Genomic DNA, 14,904 nt, shown 5'->3' with positions numbered 1-14,904 from the left:
CAAAGACCCCCACCCCACCAAGACGTGGTCTTCGGTTTTAATAAGGAGCGGTTTACTTAATTAATTGGATAGTAGCTACCCATCTGTAGAACATTATGCTGAAGGGGTTTAGTCATTTAGATAAACGTATTATGTGTTCGCACAGACACAACACATATAATATTGGGCATAAAACAGAGAGTGAGTTAGGGGGGTCATCCTCTCCTCACTGCAATTAAAGACAGAGATCAGAGAGCGATAACTCGATGAAGGACTCATACTGGAAGCATTGCAGTTCGACAAAGCGAATCTTAGCAGTAAGATCTCTGTTTAATCTCTAATCACAAACCCAGATCTGAGCATCACATATAGAGGCAGAACATTGCCGTATTATGATGGAGTTCATGTTTAAGACCAATCCACTGTCCTCACTGCAAATTTCACTGCAACATGTATTCAAGTATGACTGACAAAGTTTGTCACGAAGTAATAAACAAACAAGGAAATAAGACTATGAAGTCTACAAACTAGATATTATTGATATTCACAACTATAAATTAAAACACTCTTTTCACCAGTTATCCTTTAAATGGGGTTAGTCAGAGACACATATTAGTAACAGTAAATGATCATTAATTAATACATTCTCCTACTGAGGTCTCTCTGAGAACTGCATCTCAGAGGTCTATCAGTGAGCTCAGGCAGAAACAGCACATTTATTCGTTCATATACTGATGCTTTGTGTCCTGTAATGAGCACCCAGCCAGCCGAGAGTGTGATTTTGCTTGGGTTTCACTGCGATGCACCTTTCACTGAGCGTTCGGACTCAATCTGCGTGACTGTGACGCACCCAGGCGCTGTGCTTCCTAAGCGGCCGAACCAGACTGACTACAGCCCAGGCCCAGAAGACCGTAGCAAGTGCACCGATGCGAGGGCCACCAGACTGGACCACAACGTCTCCACTGTAAGGACCGCTCACTTCCGGCACCACCGCTTGCTACACCTCAGCATAGGGCTGGAGGCAGAGTATATGGACAAAAGTATTGGGACACTTGGCCATTACACCTGCAGGAACTTTTATGACATCACATCCTAAATCCATAGGCATCAATATAGAGTTCATCCCGCCATAACAGCTGCCACTCTTCTGGGAAGTCTTTCCACAAGATCTCTGGGAATTTTTGCCCATCCATCCAGAAGAGTATTTATGAGGTCAGACACTGATGTTGGACATGAAGGCCTGGCTTACAGCCTCCATTTTAGGCGACATCCTATGATAGTACCACATTTCAATTCACTGAGCTCCTCACAACGACCCATTCTTTTACAAATGTTTGCAAACCTGACTGCATGGCTAGGTGCTTGATATTATGCACCTGCGGCAATGGGTGTGAATGAAACACCCGAATTCAGTGGCTGAGAAGTGTGTCCTAATGCTTTTGTCCATATAGTTGTACCTTTTCAGGGGCCCTAGGCAAAGCTTTAGGGGGAGGCCCCCCTACCAAGAAAACTGATGATCATTTCATGTCCTCCACAGCTCAGGTAATGCGGGGGCCCAAAGCAACTGTTTGTTCTGCATATAGCTGTTCAGTTCATATTTGTTAAAAATTCCCTCTGTTCCATTGGTAGTGTTTTTGGAAACTCCATAACAGACAGACAATGAAATACTCACTAATATACAAATAAAAAGTTTGGTTTAAGCATTGGGCGGCCTTGTTTTCCCGGTGGCAGTGACGGGTATTTATTAGCCGGGAGGCAGGCTGTACTTCATTGAACTCTTCCCAGATTAATATCTGCTAAGTAGAATTTGTGAAGAAAATGGAAACATGGCAACTATAAGGAGGCACGTTTTTCCCCCCGTCCTGTTTATTTCGCGGGTAACTCATTGAAATGGATGGCCTTAAAATTGTTTCGGCTCCCTCTGAATATTATTTAGATAATGGCGAGATTGCGTTGGGCTTATCGGAGCAGAGCCGTGCCGAGGAGCGAGTCGCGCTGACAGGGGATCGTACATCTTGCCGCCGTCGGACAGGCAGCTGCGAGCGCGCGTTCGGCTGACGCGCATCCGAGGGTGAAGGTGGTCCCGTCGTCGGCGAGCGAGGAGCCTCGCGCTCATGCGTGGCGGTAACCGCGGCCTTGCTGCCTCCCCAGGACAAGGCGCTGCGGGTCTGCCTGTACTCCGGCAGCAGCAGCGAGCCCGAGGACGACCCAGAAATTGACCTGGACTTGAGGCGTGGGCTTCCACACAGTAAAACCAAGAATCACACCCAAGGTTGGTTCACCTTATTTATTTCTGTTTGTTCCTTCGTTTCCCTCCATTTTCAGCCCTTGTTAGTTCTTTCTGATTCAGTGCCAGATAAACAGGCTTCTTCATAGCCTCCGGACTCCTGGGCGTGTGCGCCGAATGCTTCCAGTATAACGGGAACACCAAGGGACTGTCTGATTCCTCTGTGTATCCCAAATCCCTCACGGGAAGGCTTGGCTGCCTCTAATTTTCCGGCGGCGCATTATTATTATCAGAACGTTCCTGTTCTCTCACGATCGCCTGTTAGATGATGATAAATTTCACTGGAATGTGATTGGCTGTGTGGAGACACCAGCCCCTTCTCTCAGCGATAATGTGTATGGGCCTGTTTTATGGCGGTACTGTGTGTATCGGAGGTGGCACCCAAGCCGGCATCTGCCGGCTGCTCAGGCAGCCTGGCCAGAAAACGAGAGACACCGATGTGCGTCACTCTCCACAGCCGACAGGGACCAGGAAGCGAGAGCCCAGGAGAAAGCGGGCATTCACTGGTCCATCATGGACTACTACCGACAGGAGTTGCTCGTCCGCTACGGCGATGACGAGCACGCGGGAGTCTCTCCGTACGGCTTCCTGAGCAAAGGCGACAGAGCAGAGATGGACACCGGTCGCTGCGCTGCTGTAAGTGCCTGCATCCATGCCTCCGGCTTCCACGGGAAGCTCTCCCACCAGAGAAGCTTTCGTAGCTCAGGGGCTTCTGAGTAACTCTTGTCTTCTGCTGTGCAATTCATTCATTCCTGGAAAATGATGAAAGTGCAGCGAATGATGCGTTTTCTCCAGCGTTAACCTGCGTTACCCTGCAGTACATCACTGCTATTTTTGCAGGTTTTAGCTAAAATTACGTTGAGTGCGTTTAAAAGGTTGCAATTTACTAAATAATCATACATTTAATCATACACCAGGAGCCTGTCTCAGGAAGGTAAGTAGTGGAGTGGTCAGATCCCTACATCCATACTCTACTATGTCCTACACCCCTCTGAACTCTGTTCCACACCCTTTCTCTGGGCTCCGTTCTGCACCCTTTTCCTGAGCTCTGTCCTACACCCTTTCACTAAGCTGATATACACCCTTTCTCTGGGCTCTGTTCTGCACCCTTTTCCTGAGCTCTGTCCTACACCCTTTCACTAAGCTGATATACACCATTTCTCTGGGCTCTGTTCTGCACCCTTTCACTGAGCTCTGTTCTACGCCTTCTTCTCTGATCTGATATATACCCTTTCTCTGAGCAGATATATACCCAATCTCTAAACTCCATTCTACACTCTTTTACTGAGCTCTGTCCTACACCCTTTCTCTGATATCTGTTCTACACCTTTTCATTAAGCTGATACACACCCTTTCTCTGAGCTCTGTTCTGCACCCTTTCTCTGAGCTCTGTCATACACCCTTTCACTAAGCTGATATACACCTTTTCTCTGAGCTCTGTTCTACACCCTTTCTCTGATATCTGTTCTACACCCTTTCATTAAGCTGATACACACCCTTTCTCTGAGCTCTGTTCTGCACCCTTTCTCTGAGCTCTGTCATACACCCTTTCACTAAGCTGATATACACCTTTTCTCTGAGCTCTGTTCTACACCCTTTCTCTGAGCTCTGTTCTACACCCTTTCTCTGAGCTCTGTTCTGCACCCTTTCTCTGAGCTCTGTCATATACCCTTTCACTGAGCTCTGTCATACACCCTTTCACTAAGCTGATATACACCTTTTCTCTGAGCTCTGTTCTACACCTTTTCTCTGAGCTCTGTTCTACACCCTTTCTCTGAGCTCTGTTCTGCACCCTTTCTCTGAGCTCTGTCATACACCCTTTCACTAAGCTGATATACACCCTTTCTCTGAGCTCTGTTCTACACCCTTTCTCTAAGCTCTGTTTGACACCCTCCCACTGAGCTGTCTTTTAAGCACCTTGGGGGCACAGAGACCTGCACAAATCACGGCCCCCATCAGGACACACTCGTTTCATCTGCGGGCTGCAGTATTTCAGCAGGCAGCGATGTGGCTACCCCTACACTCCTTCATTCCGCTGTCTCGAGCCATCAGCGGGGTTCCGGACTTTTCTTAGTACCCCAATGACAAATTTAGTAAGAAAGAAAATAAAACAATGATGATAATGATAAAAGGAGAACACACCATTATAAATAAGGACGGACTGACCTTTCCAGCCGTACTGCGGTGATTTTCAAGAGGCAAAGGGCTGCATTTTACTGTGAACGTCGACTTCTTAAAGGTCTTATTATCCTTCTCCATACTCTTATTTTAATTGCGCTAAAAGGCAGAGATGCGTTTTTCCCAAAGTAAACAGGAGCTGCCCTGGTGCTCAGTGCGTCACAGTGGTATTGGCATGACCTCCCTCACAGAGGAACACGCTGTGCTGGGCTGTGCAGATACTGCAGCTCCAAGCCTTTGACACATACATTAAAGGGGCACTCAGTACATTTAAATGAAGCCACTTTTAATAGTTTGGCCAAAACGGGGCAGGTGCCCCCCCCCCCCTCCCCACCACCCAATCCACTCACCCACACGCATGCTTGGCACTGTGCCTACGTCCAAGCACAGTTAAAAAGGAGACGGCAAGCAGCATGATACCAGCTGGGGATTTACAATATCTTTACACTCTCTTTAAACAAATGATAAATGTCTCTCTTTGTGTCTGACTAATTCTCTCTCCATAAAATAACATTGCAGGGTCCCATATTGCCTGATAATGAGCGACATAAACTTTGCTTTTTTCTCCGTAGACATAAAACCCACAAACATCTGGCGCAGTGTAACAGTGTAAAATGAATCATAATGACTGATTTACCAGTGTGATGGATTTAAAAAAATGGCCTGGAATTTTGTTAATTAAAAGGTAATAGCACCAGTGCAATTATATTTGTTGCTGCACATCTGCGATTGAGTGAGGACAGTACATTAATGTTCAGACAGAGAGAGAAAGTTCTCCAAATGTTCAGTCACTGACCAGGTGCTTTTGATATGAAGTATAACATGATTTTACTTAACAGAGGCTGGCCCTGAGTGTTCTGGCACACGAGGCGAGATGCTGCTGACTAGTGTAAATAAGTGTAACGTCGTGGAACGTGACCAGAGTTATTCTAATTTTTTTTTCTCTTGCTCCTTTGCGCCCCCTAATGAAACAGCGCCCTAGGCGGTCGCCTATAAGGAAGGCTCCCTGGATCCAAGGATCTTCAGTAGGATTCGGAGGGACTGACGATGTTGGTTTCCGCAGCCCTCTAAGTAACTCCATCCTAAAAGCTCATTTATTGGAGAAGATTTCTGTCAGGTTCTAAGTTGGAGCACTTGAGTCTCCAAGGAAAGGTGACATTCCTGTGGTAGGAATTCCTGCAGCTTGTAGACCCAAATTCTGAATGCATTGGTTGACCTTTACTGGAGCTGGAATTATAATAGATTTCCACTTCCACCCCCCCCCCCCCACCCCCTTTCCTTTGAGCTGCAGAGGCAGAAACAAGGTGCATGACCCCCCCCCCCCCCCCACAATGATTAGTGACAAGACTTTCGACAGTAGAAATCGTTGTTAGCATAGCTAACTACAAGTCAGGGGTTAGGCCTTCTACGGCATCGAGCGCATTAGCTTGGCAGGCCTTTTGTAAGCCGGCAGAAGGAATTGCTAGGGGGTCACTGACTAGTTAATCAAAGATGCCAGTCAATGGTCGACACCTTACAGGCATGTTAATATGACATAAGACCATGTGTTTTCATTGCCCCCAGATCATTGGCAGGTGTATGTCATTATAAAATGCGTATCACCAGAGTGTCACCATGCAGCCAATGTAAAGCACAGAGCAGGCTTCCTTTACGTCGAAAGGTATTCTCTCCAAGTTTACCTACATTGTGCGATAGACCTGCTCAGCCAGCAGCTGGCACCATGTACGCAATAAATGTGCACACTTTCTGTGTAATAGCTGGCTTTTCCTCTGATCGGACTACAATAATTAGCAATAGAAAAGAAACACGGTTTATGGAAAGTATATAGAAGTAAATTGAGAGCAGGTTTTTCCGAACAGGTGCTTTTTCTGTGTTTAGGCTGATACATAGAAATTGCCAAGTTCTCGCCTTGCATGGCCGTGAGCTGATATCAGTGATTTTAAGAAGCGATTGATGGTTTTGCCAAATCCTGGGAAGGGAATTTGTTGATTGAATCTGTTAAACTGGTGGCTGTTTTGCAAAGCTGGCGAAGGTGACGTTGGGATGGCAGTCTGAGGGGCTTAGGTCAGTTGCGGAGGACATTTTTTGTGTGGCAGTTCTAGATACTAGGAATGACGACCAAGCATCTCAGAACTGGTTTTGTCCATTGGGAGCCTCACACAGAGAGACAATATACCCCGAATGCTTAATCACCCAAAAATGCACTTTTATGAGTCAAGTGGAGCAAAGTGGGCAGTGGTCCTCAGAGCATTGGGGGATAAAGGTCACATGAGTAATCGAAAGAGTGCATGTATGACGGACTCCACAGGAACCCACAGACTGGAGTGTTTGTGAAGGGTGTTAGCAGAGCAGTATGGAGTGGGCTGCATTTTCCCAGAATGCTTTACGTCCACTCAACCCCCTAGAGGGAAAGATAAATGTCAGTATATACAAAATTGTTCTTAGTGATCACATTTCTGTCCTGGGATTCCTCCGTTCACTGGGCATTAGTGGTCACTCACTAGTTTGATGAGTGTGAGTGTGCATTGACTGTTCCTGTCAGCAGACCTCAACCCAGAGATGTACTTTAAGACATTCTGAAGCTGCACCTTAGGTAGTATTTTGCACCATCATCAAAACACCAAATGATGGACATTTGCATTGACGAGGTTTCATATCCCTGCGGTAGAGTCCCAGGAACGATCTATGCCGAGGTGCACAGGAGCTGTTCTGCAGCCTCAAAGGGCCAAAGCCTTATGAAAACAATTCAGACTCGTTGTCTTGGCAGCGTCCTATATTATAGCCGTGTATTTCAGCCCACAGTAAAGAGAAACTTGTTGTGCTTGCCAAATATTTTTTCTAAGCACAACTTGCAGTGTGCGCCAACCGGTTTCTGTAGGAGAGAATTCTAATTGCATTGAATTACTTTGCCCTTTTATGTGTGTGGGGATTTGCCTACTAGTAGTTAAGTTTTCCGAACAAACAGACAAGGATTGGGCACCATTAAATGGCCTGGTGCCAGCTTCACTTCACCCAGCACACTACAGTAAGAGTGCTCCATCCGGAAAGAGCGACCGAAAAGCCAAACAAGCCGCGTAGGATGAAGAATTCATCATATTTGACCGTTAGACAACATTAAGGGCCTGAGAGCAGTGAGAGTCCTTCCAGGCTGTGGATCAAAGGTTCGCTTTGACTGCAGCTTCAGTTATTTCCAGGTCCTCGCTAAGCCTGTCGAACACGGGGTAATTGTGCAACGGGCGGTGGGCAGCGAGGTGCAGGCTGGCACCCACCTTAATGCGAGGGACTGAGCCGTGGATGGCGTGCAGTGCAAAGCGGTGCTGTGGGCTCAGTAATGAGAGGACCAGTGCCTGCTTTCTGATTAGGCTCCCCACCGGGCTCTGGGGCCACCGCCGTCCTGGGCACACAGAGCCTCGACGAGCCGGCTTCCAGCCCCAAGCGTTCCTGACGGAGAGTCACCTTTCCAGGCGGGGGAGGAGGGAGGATTTTACACTGAGAGCCGAAGTCCTAAAGTTTAGCTCGAGCTAGTGCTCTGTCAGTTATTACTGCCTGTCTGCCACTTCCACCTCCTCTGCTGATCAGCAGAACGGATCACAACAAGCCAATGGACTGGCCGGCGTTCACCAAGCAGGGGACGTCGCTCTAACCCTCTCTAATGGCGCCTTATGTATGCCAGCTCTGCAAAACAGAAATGAATGATCTCGAGTATAAGCAATGTCTGCAATAATCTTGAGGCTTTGAAATACAAACGAACCATTTAAATTAATGCTCCTAATTCTGTGTATATTAAAGTCATTTTTTGTCACCACTCCCATATTCCTGCTAATTCAGTCAGTTTTGGCCAGCATCTGTTTGACTATCCCCCCCCCGCCTGTCCCCCCAGCCGCACACATTCCCACCCCCCAGCCACACACATGCCTACGGGCCTCCTGTCGGGATCCTGCTGGTGCGCGGGACGCCTGACATGGGCTGGCTGCGGGGGGGCTGATCTCTCAGCCCTCTGTCAGGTACCAGCAGATGCTGATGCAGCATCCAGCTACCTAACCCCCCCCCCACTTCTTCACTGCGACATTTCCCATGTTCTCCATTGTATTGGGGTGTCCTGGCCGCGTGGGTTGCTGGTGTGACTGGGACATAAAGAGGGTGGTTAGGGTTAGCTCATGGGAGTTTTACTTACACAAAAATGTTCTGAGGGCACAATGAAAAATGATTGGTTCAGAGAGATAACCAATCATACTGTCGAGGAGGTGGATCCAAGCAACTAGAGGAGGCAGGGCTAACCAATCAGATGTCTTGGACCCACCTCCTCAACAGTCTGATTGGTTACGGCTAGGCTTAGGCACATAGACTCTCGAAGCATGACAATCAATTAAAAATATGAAAAGAAATCATCTGAAGTGGGCAAATAATAAACATAATGTTGTAATTATGGAAAATAGTAAATGCAATCAAAACCTACCATTGCTCTGATATATTTGATAGCTCACTTTCCTGGATTCAGTGGTCAAATCAAGCCTAATGTTTCAAGGGGTTACAGAGGAAGTAAGATCTGGTCTTTCATCCATGGGTACCCAGTACATCACAGGCACCCATCCCAGTATTTGGGACACAGGGTGATGCAGTCGAGATGCTCTTAACATCTCACAAACACTCCCGGGTGGGGGCACTTCTGTAGTGGCTCCCATCAGTCGCCCAGCCCAAGCTGGCCCCACCATTCATCATTCCTATCATCCTAAGACCTGAGACGTCTGTTCCCCCCCCCCACTCCCCCCCCCCCCGCTCGGTTTTTGATCTATAATAGAGATTGCTGGGAGTTAGCCTGACTGTGGGGCTGTTGCTGCTGTTGGCTCTTTCCGAAGCGCCGTCATGATGAACGTGGATGAAAAAGCCCCCCCCCCCCCCACCTCGTGTATGGCCATACACACACACAGCAGCCCCCTTAAAGGGAATGTGTCCTCGTGAAGAAAGGAGTACAGAGCGGAAAGCCTGTCTTCTTTACTGCGTTCTGAACCAAACCATTAGGGAACCTGAACAACGACGGGATCGGGTTTTATTTTTAGCTCGGATTTGGTCTTTTAACTTAGCCAATTAGCCATGGTTAAAAAGGACATTGTGGAATCCCAAAGATGTGATTTCTCTTTGAATAGCAATCATTACAGGGGTTTTAAGTTATGAACTCTCCTATCATTGTGTAATTTTCCTGCATGTGAAAGGGCATCAATACTGGGACCGAGATCGACACAATGTACGAAGATGTACGGCAGTAGAGGATTACTGAGACTCATCAGGATCAACAATAATATTTAGCAGTAGTGTCGGTCACCTCACCATGCCTCACCAGAGATGCTCAGTGATGCCCAGTCCATACTGGGCTAATGCTAGTCCTGACACACACTGAGATATAGTCTGTTCTGGAGCCCACCACTGGGGCCCTGCATTCTGGATTGCAATGGTCTTTCTAAGCAGCTGAAACCAGGATACTTAGGTCCATTCCAAGCCTGGTTATATGAGATTAATTGTTTTCTAACGATGGCAGTGACTTGTGAAAGTCATGCAATAGACCCAGTACTTAACTGCAGCCAGCATATTGGAATCCATGTGGCTACCTCCACGCAGCCTGGCGTTCCGAGTGGAGAGGATAATTGAGGACAATTTAGCATCTCCTGATGAGATTGTTTGCCGTTTCGTGTGTGTCGCCATTCACAGGGGTCACCGGCTTTCTAAGTAGTGTGTGTCTTTTCTGCTCTGTTTTTCCTAAGGTGATGGACCAAGTGCGATAGAAACTTATCTCGGCGCGGCTTCTGTCACAGCCCCGGCCTTCTTCGGGCCTGAGGGGTCACTCCGCTCCATTTCTGGTGCCATAATAGGGTTCCATGTAGCTGCTTGTAAATTGGAGGGCTTCCTTCACCTCTACTGTATGTGTGTGGCCTGTGCGCTGAGGTTTCGCCGCTTCCACGAGCCGATCGGAGGAGTCAGCCAGTGGGCTGTTTCTTGAGTGATCCCTCCTTCGGCATATCTATAGGTCAGAGCCCTCGAAGAACAGCATGAAACTGATCCATAGGAGAAGCTTTGGAGAGCCTGCAGGCAAACATGAATTACGTCGTGTCTGAGATGTAAGATGGAAACTGATTTGTTGTTGTCCGCTCTCACACATAATCGTGGACAGAAAAAGACAAGTTATTAGTTCTGAAAATTCCCAACATCCTTTTGTCCACAGAATTTCTGTTTTCCAGTCTGCTTTTTAATTGTTAGTAATTCTCGTTAATTAAGGCTCAGTGATTAGAGCATGTGGTAAATTGCTTGATGTTTTAGATGAATAACAGCAGTTGCCTACCTCTAATTAGCTCGTCCTGTTTTTCATTTCAAATGTAATGTCAACATGGCCGCATGCACCAGGCCTGTTTGACTTCCCTTTGGGGAATACCAAGCTGCAAACATGACAAAAATATTATTAAACTATGGAGAATGACACTGAATAACAATTATACTTCTCTTTGAACTCATTTTCACATGAAGGTTTGCTGTCAGGCATACAGAAGTCACACCGTGGTCTTGGGGGAACATTCTCTTCTGCCACTTTAAACCTGTATATGGATGTTCTGACAATAAAGCCCACTTGAGTTGAGTTGAGATGAATGGTTAGAATGTGGCCTGAGTTGCTTTGTACCAAGGCTCTCTTGAGTTGAGTTGAGTTGAGTTGAGATGAATGGTTAAAATGTGGTCTGAGTTCCATTGTACTTTGTCCTCCTTCCAATCCAGAGGACAAGCCAACCGAGTGAGATGCTGGATGAGGACATGAGGACTGGCGTCATCGCTTCCCGCTTGGAGTCCCTCAACGACAGGAACAGCAGCGGCAAGGCGTTCCGGCACAGAGAGCACGGCGCGGGTGGAGACGGGCCCAGGCCTGGCCGGATGGATGGCCGCTCTGACAAGCCTGTTGGGGAAATCCTGGGCTCGCTGAGCGACTCGCTGTATGACAGCTTCTCGTCCTGTGCCAGTCAGTCCTCCGCTGATGTGTAGGGGTGGTCCGAGAGCTGGCGTCGTGATGCGCACCACTTACAAAATCAGGGTAGGTGGGACCACTGGTAACCGCAGGAAATCTGAAGATGTCTGTGGACAAATGATGAGCATAGCTCACAGACAGAGAACGGGGATGGTCTAACGTGGAACCGTCACGGACCTGGCCGATCAGAGTAAATACAGAGTGACTGCCTGTCATTGCACTGTGACGAACACTGTACATAGTTTCTTAGGAATTCAAAGTGGAAACATATTCGTAACAACAATAACAAGAAAATACAAAGCAATAGACGTTATCAGCTGGTGCTGTCATTCGCGTTTACAAATGAGCCTGTAATAAGGCGGGACATATCTCTTCTCTTTCAATATCATGATAATTACAGGAATAAATCACAGTAATTGGTGTGTTCGGGTGCCACTTCCGGAATTTGTAGCAATGCCACAGCGGTTATCTGAGTGGCGCTGGGAGAAAGAGCGTCCCTCTGTGAGCTCTCACACCTGTCTATAGACCCCTCTGGGCATCTGTTTACACATAAATTGCTTTTTTTGCAATGCAGTCTCAGTATGGAATGACCTGCCGATATGAGCAGACCTTCACAACCAGCAAAAACGGCGCTAATGCTAACACTTCATGCTAAGTGACCCGTAGGACCATAAATTCATAAGGCAGTGTCCAATAACTACTGAGCAGTTACGACCTGTGAATTATGTCAAACTGTGCCAACCAAGAGCTTCCTTGTCCTTCAATTGTTAGCTCTTGCTTTTCCATTCCTTATTGTTCTTGCACACAAGTTGCTTACTGCGTCATTACAGCGTAATTACATGTCAGTTAGGTCACACTGCGGGAAGTTTGGACACAGCATTCTCTGGAGAGATCAAGCCCAAGGCTGTAGCTCAGGGATTAAGCAGCTGACGTGCTTCTTGGTAGCGATGGTGCAGTTACTACGTTCTTCTTGTGCGCGTGGGGGTCTGGGTTGACTAGCAGGCAAACATTCATATGCAAGTGCATCAACACTTCTAGCAGGATAGTAACTGCTCTTACCTGCTTCTTATTTAATGTTGTTTTTTTTAATGATTATTTTCTATGTGAGGGTGTAGATATTTTAAGACAGAAATGCTTTGCTGTCCTCCTGTAAAATCTGCTGTCTCCCCGCCTATATCTGGTGTATTTGGCCTTGGAGAATGTCACGCCAAAAATGGAACATCTATCCAGTCGAGCCTGGTGCTACTCAACACTGCGGCCTGTGTCTCTGTCAGACTGTTCATACGTATGAAGAGAGTCTATTTCTTAGGCCAAGCATATTTTTCTAGATGTCATGTATTTATAACCACTTTTGTATATGAAGCTGTATAGGAGTGTAATTGTATTATTTCTTATTCTCCCTTAATGTTCACTTCTTCAGAGGATCCTATATGGGCTGTTATTTCACCAATGATTTGTGCAATTCCGGCTGTTACATTAGACTTGCTCTGTATTTTCTGTAATGATACAAATAAAATTATTTCTGTTTTTAAGTTTCAAAACGCCCAACTTAGCTATGCTTTCTGGCTGGATTCATATGCTTACTGTGTAGGTATCTGTCTGTCTGTGCGTGTGCATGCAGGTGTGTGTGTGTGTGTGTGTGTGTTCGTGTGCATGCAGGTGTGTGTTCGTGTGCATGCAGGTGTGTGTGTTAGTGTGCATGCAGGTGTGTGTGTGTGTGTGTGTGTGTGTGTTCGTGTGCATGCAGGTGTGTGTGTTCGTGTGCATGCAGGTGTGTGTGTGTGTGTGTGTGTGTGTGTGTGTTCGTGTGCATGCAGGTGTGTGTTCGTGTGCATGCAGGTGTGTGTGTTAGTGTGCATGCAGGTGTGTGTGTGTGTGTTCGTGTGCATGCAGGTGTGTGTGTGTGTGTGTTCGTGTGCATGCAGGTGTGTGTGTGTGTGTGTTCGTGTGCATGCAGGTGTGTGTGTGTGTGTTCGTGTGCATGCAGGTGTGTGTGTTCGTGTGCATGCAGGTGTGTGTGTGTGTGTGTGTGTGTGTGTGTTCGTGTGCATGCAGGTGTGTGTTCGTGTGCATGCAGGTGTGTGTGTTAGTGTGCATGCAGGTGTGTGTGTTCGTGTGCATGCAGGTGTGTGTGTGTGTGTGTGTGTGTGTGTGTGTTCGTGTGCATGCAGGTGTGTGTTCGTGTGCATGCAGGTGTGTGTGTTAGTGTGCATGCAGGTGTGTGTGTGTGTGTTCGTGTGCATGCAGGTGTGTGTGTGTGTGTGTTCGTGTGCATGCAGGTGTGTGTGTGTGTGTTCGTGTGCATGCAGGTGTGTGTGTGTATTCGTGTGGGTGCAGGTGTGTGTGTGTGTGTGTTAGTGTGCATGCAGGTGTGTGTGTGTGTGTGTGTTCGTGTGCATGCAGGTGTGTGTGTGTGTTCGTGTGCATGCAGGTGTGTGTGTGTGTGTGTTCGTGTGCGTGCAGGTGTGGGTATGTATAAATTAACATTGGACACCAAATGCCCCCAAAATATGACATAAATCTATTATTTTGACCTTTTGGGATATATTTCTGGTCAAATCAACTCAATTTTATGAATATTTATGACTGCAATCAAAAAAAATATAAATGACCATTTTTTTCGGTCCCCAGAAGAAGAAATTAAATTTTAGAAAAAATCTGTAACTGTAATCAAAAATGCAAAAAACTAAAAATATTTGGTTACTTATGGTTAATGTTGGAAGGGCTGGGTTAGGGTTTAGAGTGTCATAGTTGGGATTGGGGTTTTGCCTGTAGTGTTGAATGGAGAGTCCCCATAAAGATCTGAGTACAGGTCTGTGTGTGTGTGTGTTCCTGGCTAGAACATAGAGCAGGTATATTTGTGGGTCTTTACTATGTGAATGTTTGCTGAACATCTGTCTTATTTCTATAATAATTTATTTTAAAATATTCCCTTTTGACTTCCCATTCCCTTTGGGTGTTTGCACCCACTGGAGTAGACATCATAAATATTCATATTTAGTATAAATCTTCTGGCCAGACTATTAATTGCACAGTTCAAGCAAGATATATGTAAATGTGTTATATGTATATATATATATATATATATATATATATACACAGTATATATATATATATATATATATATATATATCCATCCCTTAATGCGGAGGTGTGTGTGTGTATGTATATGTGTGTGTGTGTATATATATATATATATATATATATATATATATATATATATATATATATATATATATATATATATATATATATAAATATTTTATACGTTTCCTTTAGTTGTATCATGCAAGAATGATTAAAATATAAATTAAATGTTCCGCCATCTATGTTTGAGGAACGTACAAATGTTCATCACTGATTCCTATGTAAAAGGTGTGACTTTCCATGCTGTTCTCTTTCTGAGATGTTCTCCGGGCGATAATTGCATGCGCTCAGTCTTGGCCGCTGACTCCTCTGG

At 46.2% G+C, this 14,904-nt stretch overlaps 1 protein-coding gene across 8 annotated transcripts in view; it reads left to right on the top strand.

The window, feature by feature from the left end:
- Nucleotides 1–12,985, top strand: part of LOC111857178 (nck-associated protein 5) — a 119,271-nt gene extending 106,286 nt beyond the window's left edge. For 7 of the 8 annotated variants that reach the window (XM_023837743.2, XM_023837744.2, XM_023837742.2 and 4 more), the window contains 4 exons: nt 834–943; nt 2,131–2,251; nt 2,724–2,902; nt 11,201–12,985. In XM_023837743.2, the coding sequence (XP_023693511.2) occupies nt 834–943; nt 2,131–2,251; nt 2,724–2,902; nt 11,201–11,461 (671 nt within the window). In that variant the 3' untranslated portion in view covers nt 11,462–12,985. Of the gene's footprint in view, nt 1–833; nt 944–2,130; nt 2,252–2,723; nt 2,903–11,200 lie in introns of those variants that run through there. The other variant, XM_072700965.1, reaches the window with a different exon arrangement.
- The last annotated feature ends 1,919 nt before the right edge of the window (nt 12,986–14,904 follow it).

Source organism: Paramormyrops kingsleyae, chromosome 16, assembly GCF_048594095.1.
Source record: "Paramormyrops kingsleyae isolate MSU_618 chromosome 16, PKINGS_0.4, whole genome shotgun sequence".
Lineage (NCBI taxonomy): Eukaryota > Metazoa > Chordata > Actinopteri > Osteoglossiformes > Mormyridae > Paramormyrops > Paramormyrops kingsleyae.
This window is presented reverse-complemented; position numbering and strand designations above follow the sequence as displayed.